Source organism: Thunnus thynnus, chromosome 2 (genome assembly GCF_963924715.1).
Source record: "Thunnus thynnus chromosome 2, fThuThy2.1, whole genome shotgun sequence".
Taxonomy (NCBI): domain Eukaryota; kingdom Metazoa; phylum Chordata; class Actinopteri; order Scombriformes; family Scombridae; genus Thunnus; species Thunnus thynnus.
The window spans coordinates 20,543,905-20,560,908 of record NC_089518.1 but is presented as its reverse complement, the minus strand read 5'-3'; the positions used below and the strand labels follow the sequence as shown (position 1 = coordinate 20,560,908).

Below are 17,004 nucleotides of genomic sequence, written 5' to 3'. Positions count from 1 at the left end.
CATGCCACTAGTTTGAGTGTTTTTATTGTATTTTGGGTGAACTGACCCTTTAACAAGGAACCGCAGCTGTGACGTAAACATCGGTGGTCTGACGTCAGGTAAGACAGTACTACTGGTGTTTCTCTTCATTTATAAAGCTTTTAAATTGGACTTATAGATAATTCAGCGTCGAAAGGAGTTCACCATATGAACTGGAGAGCAGTCAATGCTAAAACAAAGTATATTATGGTAACTGGCAGCTGGTTAACTGCTGGTTTTTGCAGAGTGAAGAATATACGCTGCTGTCTGCCGAAGAAAAGCTAAGCTAACAGTGAAATATTAACAACCCTTTGCATGTATTAATAAGTAGACTATCATTAAATCAAATTAAATGAAGTTGCTGACCAAAATGTGAGGCTGTTCTCCGCTCAACAACAACAACATTAACAATAACAGCGGAATCAAATGAACTTTGACCCAGTTTTGTGGTCAACAGTCAGCGTTAGCTAACAGTAACATTAACAGGTTACTGAGCCGCTCTTCTCAAGGGTGAAATCTTCAGTCAGACATCTGGGGGGACCAGGTGGGTAATTTATGAGTTTGTTGGCTTATCTTGAACTTTTAGCTACTTAAAATAAAAATGTCCTGACAGCTCTGAGAGGCTGCTTTATTACAAACTACTCCACCGCATAAACCTGCGCTGCGTCTGAAATCACATATGATCACACACTATGTACTACATACTCAAATATGTGTAAGTTACTATCGTTCAACATAATTTCGTGTGAATAAACAATAGTATGTATCTTTTCGGACCACTAACTGTATATAAAGAGCTGTAATTACGACGTCACTTCCTGGGAGCCTCCTTGCCAATTGGAGACGCGTAACCATGGTAACACTGCCAACTATAAAGCCTGCACTAAATTTAAAAAATATATACATTACGCCTAACAAACTGAAACCTTATACTTACACTTTACTTGAGGCGTTATTGGCGAAAAGAAAGAAGAAAGAAAAATTCAAACACTTATCTGAGGCCATTATCCAAAGTCTTGATATTGATGGCTTCTGTATCTGATAGTATGATGTGTCTCAAAAATACAAAAGGACAACAAAACATGTATATATAGTAGAGAAAGAAGTACTACAATTCACAAATATGATTCAGCATCAGGAAAATATAAGAAGAAAAGTCTGGTTATGCTGAAGCAAATCTAAATAACATAATTTACAGCTGATCAATGACATATAGAATATTTTTGTTTTGTATTAAACAATATAATGTAAATAACTAAATTAATGAGACCAATCCGTCTCTCCAATTGCCTTCACACAGCTGAACTTGTCATCTCATGGCACAATGCTGATTACCTTTTCTCACCTCAGACTACAGGTCTTGAGCCATGTCGGCATGCACGGCCCTCTTGAACCGCAGCGTCTCTGGAGGCTGCTGCAGGGTGTTGTGCGGTGTTACTCGACCGCTCGTCCATGTCAGATCAGCCATTGTAGCTGAGCCGGGCACGAGAAGATCTGATGAAGACAATCTCTGGGAGGCAACGGGCAACCTGCCGTTCTCCAGAGCCAGGATAGGATCTTTCTTTCAGGACAGGCCTGTGCTGAAGAACCCGTTTCTAGAGGACGCTTTGCTCAGAGGATACTTGAGGAGACACCTGCCTCAGGAGGTGAGGACGGAGCACTTCAGCACCCAAGACATTTTTGTGTTTTATGACTAGAATTAAACAGCTGGATGGGATCTATCTTGTCAGGCGGAGGTCTTGTTTATGTGTATTTGTTTGTTCACAGGCAGCTTTCTCAGACTTGTGTGCATTTGGAGAGCGTGTGGCGAATGAGGTGGACGAGTGGGGCCGAGAGTGTGAGGTTACTCCTCCAAGGTTGGTGCACTTTGACCCCTGGGGTCGCAGAGTGGACCACATTGTGACCTCCCCAGCATGGAAAAACATGAAAGACCTGTCGGCACAGGAAGGACTGGTTGCCATCGGCTACGAGAGGCCATGTGGGGAGTGGAGGTCAGGAGGCTCCAGACCTTTTTAATGTCATATTTCAGCTCAATTCATCGTTTTTGGTAGTTTCTGATTGGATACGTAGTTCAAAATGAGAAATTAAAAGTAAATATTTGTGTTTTGTTCCAGTCGTGTGTACCAAATGAGCAAGCTATACCTCTTCTCTCCCTCCTCTGGTCTCTACACGTGTCCTCTGGCCATGACTGACGGAGCTGCTAAAGTCATCCAGGTCTGTTGAGAAACAAACTAATTTATAGGCTGCAAACCAAACTTCCATTATAATATTTTATGATCTACTGGTCATTCTGCATCTCTTAGATTGTCAATCAGTGATGAGTATTATAAAAATGATGTTATTTTACTGGTAAGTGCATTTTCACAAAAGTGAACTCAGGTATAGATTTTCTGCAGATAACTGGTTTCTTGAAAGTAAACATGAAATCCAGCTAAAATCCACTTAACACAGTTAAATTTTGCTGGAGAAACTTAATGTCTTGGCCATGTATACACTTTCATAACATGTTTTTCTACAAGTGTGTGTGACAGAGTCAGTGATGTGGCAGCTGTATAGGATGATTTAAGGAAATTCTTTAAAACTTTTTAAAAGTAAAATAAATAATTCTATCCCCCAAGTTTTAACAGCTGAATAGTAGACAATATGTAAAGCGTAAAGGCTCATATTAAAGAATGTACAGAACATTTCTTCTTACTTTCTTTTCAAATTATCTGACCATGAAGAAAGTCTTCAATCTGCAGTCTTGTGTATCAACAGATGATTTAATGTCAGTTAAAATATGTGGTTTATGGTTGGAGGTCGTAGGTTTTAATGAATCAGGTACCTGCATAACTTCTTGTTTTAACCTGATTTCACTCAACTGTGCTGTGTATGTGAAGTCTATAGGTGTTTTGTGGCCAGTAGAAGAAGCCTTCAGTCGTTTGACCACTCGTCAGCCAGAACGTTTCTGGACGTCAGGACAGTGGATGACTGAGAGACAGGGAGGATCTGATGTGGGTCAGTAGAGACCAGTATGAATTGTAAATGACTGGTTAAAAGCTCTTGAAAAAGGTTTAGATTAAATGATATAAAGCCCATTTCTGTGTTGTCATTGCACAAACTCTTTTTGGATTGGTTTGTTGTGCAGAAGAAGAAGAAGAGTGAGTGTTATAATATTTAACGTCATCTCTTCCTGTCTTGCATATTCTCAGGCAGCGGCACAGAGACAGTTGCTGTTCCTCAGACAGACGGTTCATACAAACTACACGGCTTCAAGTGGTTCACCTCCGCTACGGATGCAGACATGACTCTCACGCTGGCCAGAGTGCAGGACAGAACGGGAGCAACCACACCGGTACTGTTGCTGACTGCTTACACCTTCCTAACATCGATCATTGGTCTCCTTCAATGACTTTCAGAGTGATATGTGTTCTTGTCTCCATCCAACAGGGTAGCAGGGGTTTGTCTCTGTTCTATGCGGAGGTGAGTCGAGGTGAGGACGGACGGCTGAGAGGTATCGAGGTTCAGAGACTGAAGGACAAGCTCGGCACAAGACAGATGCCGACTGCTGAGCTGCTGCTGGACGGACTGCCAGCACACAGGGTCAGTTCCACATCATGGTTTATTACAATAACAATAAACTGTGGATTCTCTCTTTATGTAGATCTGCTTATACGACAAAGACACACTGGCTCAGGCACAACTTACTTTGTTTATATTGAACATTTGTCGTATTGACAATAAGAAAAACCTTTCTGGCATCATTCTGTTAAGTGAAAAACTAGCTGGTTCACTATAACTATTAGCTATTTAAAGCTACACTGAGTGAATTTGACCACATGGAGGCAGACAGTAGACAACCTTTGATATATTCTGCCATCCTCTTATAGATCATTTGTAACCCTATTTTTGTGTTTCTTTGCCTGACTTCATCTTCAACTCTCAGTATCAGCCATTCTTTACTTCAGCTTTCTACCATTTCATGCTGGACAGGCAGCGTACAGTCAGCTTCTATACGGTTGTGAGTTAGAACTGGCTGCCAACAGCTTTTGTAGGGGGATTCAGTGAGAGTCAAAGAAACTCACCTCTGTTAACTAAAATAATGAGCTGAAAGCTGCGTAGAACGTCACTAGTCATTAGTCAAAAATATTGCTTTATAGAGCTTTGAATTCTCCAAAATGTATGAATTTTCTTTTCATGTATTCTTTCCATTCTATTCTTGTATCATTTTCTTTAAAAATACAAAAAAATGAATGAAAAATAATGTATTAGATAATAAAATTAATAGATTAAATTAAATAAATGGTAGTGTTAATTTGTAGTGTAACAGTAAGCGTAAAACCACGAGACACCTGTTGCCACCCAGTGGCTGCAGTTTTAAAATTGTCTGGAAATCATCCAAGATTTTTTTTTTTACTTTTGAAAACTTCTGGCCAGACTCTCTGACTTCATGCACTGTTACAACAACCTGTTTCATTTGGAAATATAACACCTCATATCATAAGATAGAAACAAGACACCTTTGAATATCTTTCTACTCGTGATTTAATCTTTCTGCGGAGACATCACCAGCTGATTGTTTTGATATCAAATTGATACATCAAAGTCCTTCACATCTTTATTTCTCCTTCTATATTAACAGCTCTCAGAGGAAGGAAGGGGTGTGGCGTCCATAGCTAACATGCTGACTATAACCAGGATCCACAACAGCGTGTCTGCAGCAGGAGCCATGAGAAGGCAGGATAGTACTCACACACTATCACAGCATCCTGAACCCGCTTCCACACATTTGCTCTAAATAAGCTGATTAATAATTATGTTTTTGTTCACAGGGTGGTCCAGTTAGCTCGTGACTACGCCACTCGGCGCACTGCCTTTGGAAAGCTTCTTAAAGACCACCCACTGCACATGCAGACTCTCGCTCGGATGGAGGTAAACTGCTGCTGAGTTAACAAACAAACTCTGTTCAGTGTTTCCCATCATGCTTTGCTAATGTTTGCTTCTGACACGGACAGGTGGAGACTCGTGGAGCTTTCCTCCTGGTGATGGATGTGTGTCGTCTGTTGGGCCGAGAGGAAAGCGGCATGGCGACGCAGCTTGATACGCACCTCCTACGTCTGCTCACACCTGTGGTCAAACTCTACACTGGCAAGCAGGTGCACAAGTACAGTCCGTGATAGTAAACTGTTATCTGACTGTTTGAGTAGCGACGGTAACCTTGTTTTGTTTCCTCTCAGGCAGTGGCTGTGGTGTCGGAGGGTTTAGAGAGTTTCGGAGGGCAGGGTTACATCGAGGACACCGGGTTGCCTGGACTACTTCGTGATTCACAGGTGAAGTCAACGATGCCGTACAAAGGCAGAGAGCAGTAACTATAACTACAGAAGTAGTGAAATTGAGGGTTTCAGGCTCTGCTAAAAAAAACTGCCTAACAGATGTAATGCCTTAATTTTATGCCTTTTAGCCTAATGTACAGGAAATACAGGGAGGATATACGGTATCTACCAACAAAATGTGTTTTTATAGTTTTCTGCTCCATTTTAAAGATAAAGAATATGTTTCATTTATAACTTCTTAATTATATAAACTACTATTATACGACATAAATATTCTATATAAATTGTACTATATAAAACTGAACAAAAACTATATATAAAACTTAAACAACAAAATAACTCTTAACTAATCTATCAAAATGTAGTTATAAAATGATTAATTTTAGTAAAAAATAATAAGAAGAAGAAGAACAAAACAGGAAACTATGTTTAAATTGTAAATGTTACAGACCAGGACCAGACCAGAATTGTTTTTTTGTTGTTGTTGTTGGTCTGTAACATTTACAATTTAAACATAGTTTCCTGTTTTGTTCTCATTGTTTTTTGTTTTTTTACTATAATTAATCATTTTATAACTACATTTTGATAGATTAGTTAAATTATTTTGTTGTTTAAGTTTTATATATAGTTTTATATATAGTTTTAAGTTTTATATAGTACAATTTATATAGAATATTTATATTGTATAATAGTAGTTTATATAGTTAAGAAGTTATAAATGAAACATATTCTATTTAATCATGTTCAATAATGTTTTCTCATTGTCTGTTCAAAATGTTGGTCCAGTGTGTTGTTAATGACACGTTGCATGTTGTTAGATTGTGACATGAAAGGTAACAGAACCAAACAGCTAAGTAAGGACGGGAGAACATAATCCAGCCCGCTCCCTGTTGTTACCATGTACTTATAGGGTAACTAGTCTGTACCTACAGAGTAAGACTGATTCATATGAGGAAGTTACACCATAAGTTCCGGGAAGTTACATGTTAAATGTTGGGAAGTTACACTTTAAAACACCAATTGTTACTCCCTTGTTTCTCGTTGTTTTGTTTTCTTCTGCTGTACCTACATTTAAGTACCAGTAAGAACCGGAAAGTATTTTATAAGTATGGAGTCATACGAGGAAGTTACACCGTAAAATGCAGGCTGTATTATAAAGTGCAACCTAATATTTTTTATATGATAAAACAAACATCAAAATTCAGCCTTAACTCAATTTTGACCAAATACGTAGCTATTGCATTTTGGCTTTGTGGGGCAGAATACCTTTTTAACACTTTTTGTCATTTTTAAGGTTACCCGTCTCTTTCTCTCTGTCAGGTGTTGAGTATATGGGAAGGTACTACAAACGTTTTGTCTCTGGATGTGCTGCGCTGTGTGGCTCGTAGCTCAGGAATGGTTCTTCATGCTTACTTCACCCATGTCAAGGTAAGGCGTCGGTGAAAGATCCCGTCAAACTAGTTCAGTAATTACAATCTGTGAGTTGAACAGGAACATGATGTGCACTTGTTTTCTTCTCCTTGTAGTCCCTGCTTGCAGGTGCCTCAAGTGTTCCCTCAGTGGCTCCAGCTGTGAAGGCAGTAGACGGTGCTCTCTCTCAACTGGAGGAGTTTGTTCAGGTAGCAGCTACCAGTGCGCCGAGCTACCTTGAACTAGCAGCCAGAGACCTGGCATACAGCCTGGCTCGCATCTACACTGGTAGGTAACATGCACACACACGCACACACACACACACACACACACACGTTTAAGTGAATTACCTGCATTCACCCCTCTCTTTTGTGTGTTAACAGGTGCCCTTCTCATTGATCATGCATGTTGGAAAGGAGCCTCTCCATCTGACTCCTACGCAGCTCTCAGGTAGAAAAAAAAGAAGTAAAATGTCATTGTTAGAAAAAAAAACAACACAAATGTATTTCATGCATCCATCATATATGTTTTTATTTTCCTCCGTCAGGTGGTGTGAACAGGACTTGTGTCCTGTCGCGACCTCACAGGCAAGAGGCTGCTATGATCCCAAGACTCCCCCCCTTGATGCTGCGCTGGTGTACGACCAACCGATCCAAGCCGAAAACTGATGTATCTGTTGCTTGATCTGACATTGCTGTGCCTCGTTTTTTTGATTTTGTAGATGACAGAGATCATATTTTTGTATAAAAAATGAAAATCCACTTTTGAATAAGTAATTTCTAATACTTAGTTCTCTCTGTATGAAGCGTGTATGTGATTTGATGTATGATATTTCCGTCTTTTAAATAAAGTGTTTGCATTTTTGTTTCCAATGAAAATAGAGCTGTTTGAGGAGTCTGGATGCTTAAAACGGTTGAAGTGGGTAAATAAAACCTGACTCAAGGCTTCACACATTCACAGTCAGGATCACTCTTCCAGTTAATAGACTCTGTAAGCACAGAGAAAGCAAAGATCTTGAACTTGAGCACAGGTCAGAGCCCCCAAAGAGGGGCTGAGCTTGGCGTACACAATGCCTTTCAGAACTGTTGGAAAAACTGCATGTGCAAAACTAAATATGTGAATCGTGCACATTTTGTAGAAATACCTTCCTTGATGCCACTGTACTGGGACTAACTCTTTTGTATGTACACTATCACTGCATTTTACAACGCCTCAAAACTGAATACCTGAAATGAAACATGAGGATGAAACATCTTAATAATGCTTCCATGTGATGTGCAGCAGCTTTTTTTGCAAAGATATTATATAAAGAAAATATATAAAATACACCCACAAGTAATATTTTCTCCACTTCTCTATTCACTATGTTTTGTATATTTCATAATCTGCCTTGTTGTTTTTTTGCATCCTGAAATTCTTAGATTAAGATGCTGAAGTCAGCTTCAGATTTTTGGTTGAGGGAAATTGAAAGCATAAATATCGATGTTTAGTGGCTGATTCTCTGTTTTTGGACCACATACACTTATGAAAAAGTGTTTGACAAAAGCAAAGCCTTAACAGCGAAAGCCTTAACGCTGTTTAAACCCACTTTCACATTTGTGAAAAATTTATTTTGCTAATGAAAACAGAAAAAAAGGTGATTCTGCTGCTTATTTCTCATTCAGATCGAAAGCCACTATATTTAGACCTGTCAAATCTGGACTAGATTAACATGGAGACTCCAGAGACTCTTTAAAACACAGTTTCAGATTTGTGAAACCTTTATTCTATTTGTGAAAACTGAAAAAAAAATCTGGTCTAATGTGGTCTGGATGGAGGAATGTTGGTGAAATCACCCTTTTGTGAAAAAGTTTTCACAAATGTAATAAAGCTTTCACAAATCTGAAATTGTGTTTTAATGAGTCTCTGCAGTCTCCTTGTTAATCTAGTCCAGATTCGATTAGTCTAGTGGTTTTTGGTCTGGACCTGGTCTAATGTGGTCTGGATGTGGAAAAAAGCAGTGAAATCGTTTATGTTTTCACAAATAGAACAAAGGCTTCAAAAATCTGAAAGTGGGTTTAAACCGCGTTAAGGTTAATTATAAGTGGTACAAAAACGGAGAATCGGCAGATAAATATAATATTTATGTTTCCTTAACTTTTCCCTTAACCGCGGATCTGAGGCTGACTTCAGTATGGTGTTTTACGAGCAGTCTTTGAAGGCGGCACACGACTGTTGGAAAAACAGTAGGTGGGGTTTTGGTGAAGGTGTACAGACTGTACTCGACATCGAGGGTGAGCAAACACTCACTGAAAGGGACTGAAAGAAACAAACCACATATGTTAAGGTGAAGCTTCAGCTGCAACAACAGCGACGCGTATTTTACAGATTTATTTCGCAGCTCTCTTCGGTGTAATTTGAGCTGAAAGGTCCGGACAGCAGCGGGACTAAACATAAACGCAACCAGGATGGATGCGGCTCCAGGATAAAAGTGAATCATGTCTTCAGCTGTTTTACTGTCAGTTTTGCTGGTGTTTCACCAGCAGGTTTCCTCGGACTCTTATGTCTTCAGGAGCCGAACTGGTGTCGGAGTAGTCAGGGGGTCCTCAAACACAACACTTGCCGTGATGTCTGAAAACAACAACAACAACGACGAGGTCGGTGTGAAAGCTGAGAAGTTAACATGTGAACTGTCACTGTATCTGATCTGAGGGCAGTTTGATGTGAACCTGGCAGGTTGTCAGCAGGTTTCTGCAGCTGTCACGTGATTTTTAGGAGCTCACAGACGTGACTGAAGTCTGTCATGTGCATGTTGTCGTTATATCAAGACCCTTCAGATAAAAGTGGATAAATACATGTATGTTGTGGGTCTATGTAGTCTGAACTGAGGGGAGAGAGACTCAGTGTGTTTTCTCTTCTGTCATTTCTTGTGGTGACTGAAGATGGTAAAACTGAACTATTCCCTATTATCCACTCATTCAGATAATGATCTGTAAAAATATGTTTTGTAGTCCATAAAACATAAAGACCAACCAGCCAAAGCTTCCCAAGGGCCCCAGATACTCGGGGCCCCCAAAGGCCCCACAGGTCCACCGTGAGGCAATTAGTTTGTGCTAATTTGATTCAGGGATGCAACTAATGATCAACAAGTTTTCATTATTGATTCATCTGTTGAGTATTTTCTCAATTAATGGATTAGTTGTTTGGTCTATAAAATGTCAGAAAATGGTGAAAAATGTCAATCACTGTCTCCCAACCACAAGGTGCCATCTAAAATGTCCTGTTTTGTCTCGTCCAACAGTCCACAACCCAAACATATTCAGTTTACAATCATAGAAGATTAAAGAAACCAGAAAATATTCACATTTAAGAAGCTGGAACCAGAGAATTTTAGTATTTTTTCATAAAAAATGACTCAAAACAATCAGTCGATTATCAATATTAATTTTCTGTTGATTGACTAATCAACTAATTGTTGCAGCTCTGATTTGATTAATTAAAAATTTGTTTGGGAATATGCATCACTGAGCACATTGTGAGGCTGAAATAGTGAGAGCAGGTTTGGAGCATTTTACCTAAACTTCACATCCTGTCCTGTAGAGAAGCTCTGTGTCAGTCTACTTTTAAAACCATTATTTCATTTGATATTTAGTCGATATGACCATATATATTAGGGCTGTGACTAACAATTAATTTCATTATTGATGAATCTGCTGATTATTTTCTAAGTCAATTAATCATTTAGTCTATGAAATGTTAAAAAAATATAGAAAAAAAATCTGTATTCACAATTTCTCTGAGGTCACGGTGATGTCTTGTTTTGTCAGACTAATAGTTGAAAATGTTACGATATTCAATTAACTGTCATATGTGAAAAGGGACTACAGCAAGTCTTCACATTTGGGAAGCTGGAGCCATCAAATATTTGGCACTTTTGCTTGAAAAATGACAGACACGATCGATCAATTATCAAAATAGTTGCAGATTGTCTCCCATTTGCCACACAGTTGACATCATGGTTGCCGTCCTTTCAGTGTCTCTGTATCAAGACAGAGATCGTTCGCACTGTTGCAGATCAACAAGCTGGACTGCTTCATGGCAATATTAGGTTTTTATGAGGTAGCTTTATTTTTTTAGTGTTTAGTTTGCTGGAACTCAGACAGACTGTTTCTCAGCTGACTTACTGTGTCACGATATGATGATAATTATATATATATACAGTATTTTATCCTTATCACTCACTATTAGTTGATATTATGCTCACATGGTGCATTTTATCCCTAAATACATTTATGTTCAATCAGTTTTGCACAAACTCACTGACACACAGCAGATCTTGAGCTTGACATTATTTCAGAAAGGAGAACTGTTTAGTTTCTGGACTTTTGGGCAAAATATAGCAAAGCTGCTTTCTGTTTTCTGCTAATCTAATAGGTACTGAAACACAAACAACAGGATACATTTCAAGTGGTGTCTTAAAACTTCTCACTCAGTCTGTCCACTTATGAAGCTTTAACAAGTGACAAGGAACTGATATCTTTCTTTCTGTGTTTTCGTGTGTGTGTGTGTGTGTGTTCAGTGTGACCGTGTGATGAACCTCAGTGCTGCAGAACGCTGTGAGTTTGTGAAGAGCACACCGGACTGTAACATGGAGGACGGCTTCATCAACTACCTTAGCTTGGCCTTCTGTCTTCTTCCACCCGACCTCACACCTCTCACCATCACTCTCTGTGTAAGACCTGTGCGTGTGTGTGTGTGTGTGTTAGGGTGTGGACAGCTGTCATGAAGCAGGATGAAACTGCAGCCTTGGCAGCAGCTGATCTAATGAGGAAGTTGATTTGCTCTGGACAATCTGGGGTTATCAAAGGCCTGTTATAGTGAATTGAGTCATTTCACTCTTTGCTAAATAATGGATTTGCCTGTGAAATGTATGAAGTTGTTGAATTCCCCTCATAACCACATGACCAATCAAAACTGTGGGACTGAAAATAGCATGAAGCATGTTGTTAGAGAGGGGAAAAAAGTCCAAGTATGATTCTGCAGACAAAACTTCCAAAGCAAATCTCTCTGTGTAGGAAATAAATGATCTACATTACAGATTAGGAATAATAATCCTGGCGTTTATCAGGGTCAATTTATTTAACCTAATTCTCCCTTTAAGAGCATTTGTCTGAGTGCAGTAGACTCTTTGAATGCAAGATGAGAAAATAATACAGGGCCAATCTGACCTTTCCTTCCTTCTGCTTATCCACAGATTATATGGCTGCTCTTTTTGTTCGTCATTCTCGGACTCACTGCATCTAAGTTGTAAGTCTCTCTCTCATGTCACCAGTGACAACATGTGTCCTATTAGTTCCCCTTTTATGTGTTTCAGTGCAGTCCCCTAACCACTTAGCATAAATCATTCATTGTCACTGATCATTTTCAGCTCCGGCAAGTGAAACGCTGCATTCAAAGACCCGCATGTGCACATTTACACAGTGTGACCATTCAGGTCGCCTGAGCGGTCACATGCAGGATGGTCACATGATGACAGTTTTTCATCATTGTTTCAGTTGAGTTGTAAGATTGTGAGATTTCCTCAAAGGAAGCACATTTTGTTCTGCTTTTGTATCCCCCCCCCCCCCAACCCCCACTCCCCCACTTCACACACGCTGAACACACTCGGCACCACAATGGCTTAATAGTAAGGAAGCTGTTGTATGTTTAAACATAAAAACGTCCTGAACTATTGAGAATATTTTGCAGAAATTCTGAGATGCTTTTCATTACTTGCTGCGTTTCTCATAATTTTTTACTGACTTAATTTTTTTGCCTGTTTCTCCTCAGTTTCTGTCCCAACTTGTCGGCCATCTCTACCAGTCTGCACCTCACTCATAACGTGGCCGTATCCTTTTATCTTCACCCTCTTCACCTCCTGCAGAAGTTCTCTATTTGCTATGATTTCCTGTTATCAGTGAGAACAAAGCCAATTGACCAACGCAGTTCCTCTCTTTCTCAGTGATTTTTTTTTTCTGTTTCTCTTTCTACTTCTTAGTTCTTTTTTTTCTTAAGCTAAATTTTTTTGTCCTTGACTGCTGTTTGTGCTGAGGGTGTGACTCTTCTGGCTCTTGGGAACGGAGCTCCCGACATCTTTAGTGCCATGGCAGCTTTCTCCCACCCACACACTGCTGGGCTCGCTGTCGGAGCTTTATTTGGTGAGGACTCATGTACAAACACATACTAAGATGGATTTATAAATAAAGTCTTCAATATGAAAACCTGTGGTTGATCTTTCTCTCCTTGTCTTCCACAGGAGCTGGTATTTTTGTCACCACAGTAGTTGCAGGCAGCGTGGCGCTAGTCAAGCCTTTCGCTGTGGCCTCCCGACCTTTTCTGCGTGATGTCATCTTCTACATGGCGGCTGTGTATTGGACGTTCCTTATCCTGTACAGAGGAACCACGACACTGGCAGAAACACTAGGTACACACACACACACACACAGAGGGTGTCTTTTTGATCAGATAGTAGTGGTGTAATAGTCAATTTTTACAATAGATTTGATTGTTTTGCAGCTTTATCAATAATGTGCTCCAGTCTTTTCTCTCTGAAGTTTGCTGTAGGCTTTATAGAACGATATTTCTCCTCTTTTTCCCTGACTTGTCAGCGATTTATTACCTCCTCCTCAGAGCTGATGGTTCATTTGTTAGTTACCTGTCTACAAATTTCAATGAGATCTGGTGTAAAGTTTTGCCTTGAGCAAAGGAGCACGTGATGTTAGTTTTTGGTGCAGATTCAGAAATTTGTGAAGGATTTCCTGATATATTTTAAGATAGAGTTTGTTAAAAACACAATTTGTTGCTTTTTCATGAATTTCTGCGCTTTCCTATTTTTTTATTTATCCGTCTATTTTAATACAAAGTTGATGCAGATTAAAAAGATTTTTATTCACACACAGAGATTGTTATGTTTCCCTGAGTGTTTTGTTGTTCTGGTGAACAGAACGTCCTGCTTCAGTCTGTGGTCTCAGCTGCTCTCTGACCAAAAAAGAAATTCCCAGAAAGCTTACTGCCATAATTTTCCATGAGTCACTGAAAGTGTGAGTTGCACACAGGGGACAGAGGTCAGTTGTGTGCATGAAATTAGGAAACTAGAAAAGTAAACAGCTTACACTTACTGCTGTGTACTACTCATCATCATAATTTGACCATTTTTAGGCATTTCCACACTGAAAGTATTCTGCATACATTGAGACATTTATGTACATTTTATGGTTTCACAGCCTGTATCAAGTTCCAGGGACATTTTTACTTCAAATTCTCAGTTTTACTTACAGTTTGAACCATCTTATTGCCTCATTTCCCTTTTTCTAGGTTATCTGGGCCTCTATGTGGTGTATGTGTTGACTGTAGTCATTAGCGCGTACATCTACAACAGGCAGAAACATTCGATGAACGGAAGTGTCCGAAATGTTGCTCATATTCCAGGTTAGATGCACATATACACATACACACACACAAACCAACAAAATATGTGTTTCCACTGTCACTAATGATGATTTTTTCCTCTTTGTAGCAGAGTTTCACTCGTCTGACTCATCTGATGATGACGTTCCTTGTTTAGGTGCTGGGACAATCCAGCAGGAATATGGTAGGAATGCAGCACCTTTCAATAAACCACAATATAAGTTAATGAACACCAGGATTTTTTTGCGTAATCTGCAACATAACAGGCACGCGTGTGTGTGTTTCAGAGTCAGAGTACAGGCCTCTTCTGCCTTACTCTGAGTCCACGAGTCAGATCCTGCTGAGCTCTCTCAACCCAGTGGACAACAGGAAGTGGAGGAGGAAAGCATGGAGCTGGAGAGTCCTCAAAGTCCTGAAGGTATGTGTGTGATGGTAGACAGATACAATGAAAACGCATTTAAAACTCTTCTTAATGTAAATTATTTTGCACTTGTGTCTTCCTGTGCATGATAAGACACCTCTAGAGGTCCTGCTGCTGCTCTGTATCCCTGTGGTTGATCCTGATAAAGAAGACAAGAACTGGAGACGCCCGCTGAACTGTCTTCAGCTCACCACTGCTCCACTGGTGTGCGTGCTCTCCTTCCAGTCTGGAATATGTAAGTGCATGACCTTTCATGGTAACGGCAGCATGACAAACTTTGGTAAACAGGAAAATGACGATTAATACAGGCGAAATTCTTAAAATCTCCACCTGCTTTTGCTGCTTTTCCTCTAGATGGAGATTATATGATCCAAGGACAGTTTCCCCTCTGGCTGCTGACTCTCCTTCTGGGACTTTTCCTGTCTGGCATTGTCTTCTGCACCACAACCAACGACTGTCCTCCCAGATATCACCCAGTAAGTACCTGCGGATGTTAAGAAGTGGCATGTTTTGTCCCAAAGTATACAAGATATGCAGTCTTTTTAGGGGGGGAAGCGCCACCTTCAGGTCTTGTCTTGAATAACAACAACATATCTGGATGTAATCATGTATAATTTTAAAACCAATATTCAAAATCTTTCATTCAATAATTTTATTACCGGATTACACTCACTGAGCACTTTATTAGGAACATCTGTGTAATCCAATACAACAGCTCTGTCATAAATTCTACTGTCATGAACCTTATACATTTTCACTTTTTGTTTTTTCCACATTGTCAGAAAGGTAATAATTCAACTTTGTTACCTCATGTTTGTTAATGGGTTGGACAAAATATTAGGAACACTTTTTAATACACCACCACCACCACTCACTACAACCTCAATAATAAACATAAGGTAGAATTATTACCTTTCTGACAATGTCAACAAAAACTGAAAATAAATAATAATAATAATAATGATAATAAATTTAATGAAAGTAGAATTAATGGCATAGCTGTTGTATTAGATTGCACAGGTGTACCTAATAAAGTGCTCGGTGAGTGTATATATGTGGTGTTATTTTTCATTCTTGTTCCAAGTGTGCATGTATTTTTAAGTTTGTCTTTTTCTTTCTCCAGCTGTTTGCTGTTTTGGGCTTTGTGGTGAGCGCAGTGTTGATCAGCGCTGCGGCCTCTGAAGTGGTCAGTCTTCTGCACATGCTCGGTGTGGTACTGAGTCTCAGCAGCACCGTGCTGGGTCTGACTCTGCTGGCCTGGGGCAACAGCATAGGAGGTGATATTTTTTGAACTTCGAAATTTCTTTCAAAACATAAACGATTATATGCTTTTACTTAAAATCTGTAACACATCTCTTTTCAGACTGTTTTTCTGACATCACCATTGCACGGCAAGGCTACCCACGGATGGCCATATCTGCCTGCTTTGGAGGCATCATTTTCAGTATCCTTATTTTCATGAGTGTGTGTGTGTGTGTCTGTATAAAATATATGTATCTTATGAACATACAAAACAATGGCTGTTTATGAGTGGACCTTAACCATATTTCCATCAGACATGCTGTTAGGAGTGGGTTTGGGATGTCTGGTGCAGATGATTAAAACACAATCTGATGTGCAGGTAATCTTCTCTCTCTCACACACACACAGATCAAGAGTTTATAGTCTTGACACAAGACTTTGTACAGACAAACATACAACTTGCAGTTACATAAGACTGTTTAGGGACCCATGAACATGATGAATCTTTGTCTCTGTCTCCTCCTCAGTTTGAACCAGAGGGACCGTTGACATGGGTTCTTGCAGGATCTCTGGGTTTGTCTTTGGTTCTGTCCTTTGTCATTGTTCCTATGTGCCGGTTCCACTTGGGTCGGACCTACGGGATCTTTCTCTTCATCTTCTATGCCATCTTCCTCGTCATTGCAATGCTCACAGAATTTGGCAAGATCCGTTTTGTATAGACCCGACACTGAGGCCAGTATGACACTGAGAGACATCCTGCTATGATGTAAAATGACACTGGAACAATGGCGGCACTGAGCATGGACAGATGACATCTTCTACACATAATGTTAATGCACTATTTATACAAGAATCAACAGTACATCTGTCTGCTACCTAGAGCCATGCTGTGATTGGTTCATGAAACCAAGCAGGCAACTCAAGGATGAACAGTTTCCTGCTCAGGGAGAGTTGAAACTAACGTGCCTTGCCTCAGCCTCTTGTTTGTGCTGACTGGAGCTACAATGGCACTTTTTGAGTCCCGAGGGACTGTAAAAAAATATGTGGAGTTAAGCATTTGTACTTTGAAACTTTGAATACATTAAATGTACTGTCAATCAAACATTATGTAAAAATGACCTTGTACAAAGTTGCTTTTGGGGAAACAAACAACTTTGGTTTGGTATTTGTTTTTAC

The 17,004-nt window shown here is 39.7% G+C and overlaps 2 protein-coding genes across 3 annotated transcripts; both read left to right on the top strand.

Moving 5' to 3' along the window:
• The first annotated feature begins 29 nt into the window (after window positions 1-29).
• Window positions 30-8,075, top strand: LOC137196384 (acyl-CoA dehydrogenase family member 11-like). 2 transcript variants are annotated; one of them, XM_067609195.1, is made up of 15 exons: window positions 30-98; window positions 1,369-1,664; window positions 1,786-2,009; window positions 2,133-2,232; window positions 2,898-3,015; window positions 3,210-3,352; window positions 3,448-3,600; window positions 4,640-4,734; window positions 4,830-4,929; window positions 5,013-5,153; window positions 5,235-5,327; window positions 6,651-6,758; window positions 6,857-7,028; window positions 7,124-7,190; window positions 7,288-8,075. In XM_067609195.1, exons 2-15 carry the CDS (start codon window positions 1,386-1,388, stop codon window positions 7,406-7,408), a joined length of 1,914 nt encoding a protein of 637 aa, XP_067465296.1. In that variant the 5' UTR covers window positions 30-98; window positions 1,369-1,385; the 3' UTR covers window positions 7,409-8,075. The 2 variants fall into 2 exon arrangements, with proteins under 2 accessions (XP_067465296.1, XP_067465297.1); XM_067609196.1 differs by lacking the exon at window positions 30-98 and adding an exon at window positions 175-562.
• An 878-nt stretch (window positions 8,076-8,953) lies between these two features.
• On the top strand, window positions 8,954-16,840 carry slc8b1 (solute carrier family 8 member B1). The gene is made up of 15 exons (XM_067609149.1): window positions 8,954-9,376; window positions 11,299-11,451; window positions 11,974-12,026; window positions 12,549-12,606; window positions 12,811-12,916; window positions 13,015-13,182; window positions 14,073-14,186; window positions 14,275-14,349; window positions 14,453-14,583; window positions 14,680-14,821; window positions 14,941-15,062; window positions 15,710-15,863; window positions 15,950-16,030; window positions 16,143-16,207; window positions 16,356-16,840. Exons 1-15 carry the CDS (start codon window positions 9,218-9,220, stop codon window positions 16,545-16,547), a joined length of 1,773 nt encoding a protein of 590 aa, XP_067465250.1. The 5' UTR covers window positions 8,954-9,217; the 3' UTR covers window positions 16,548-16,840.
• The last annotated feature ends 164 nt before the right edge of the window (window positions 16,841-17,004 follow it).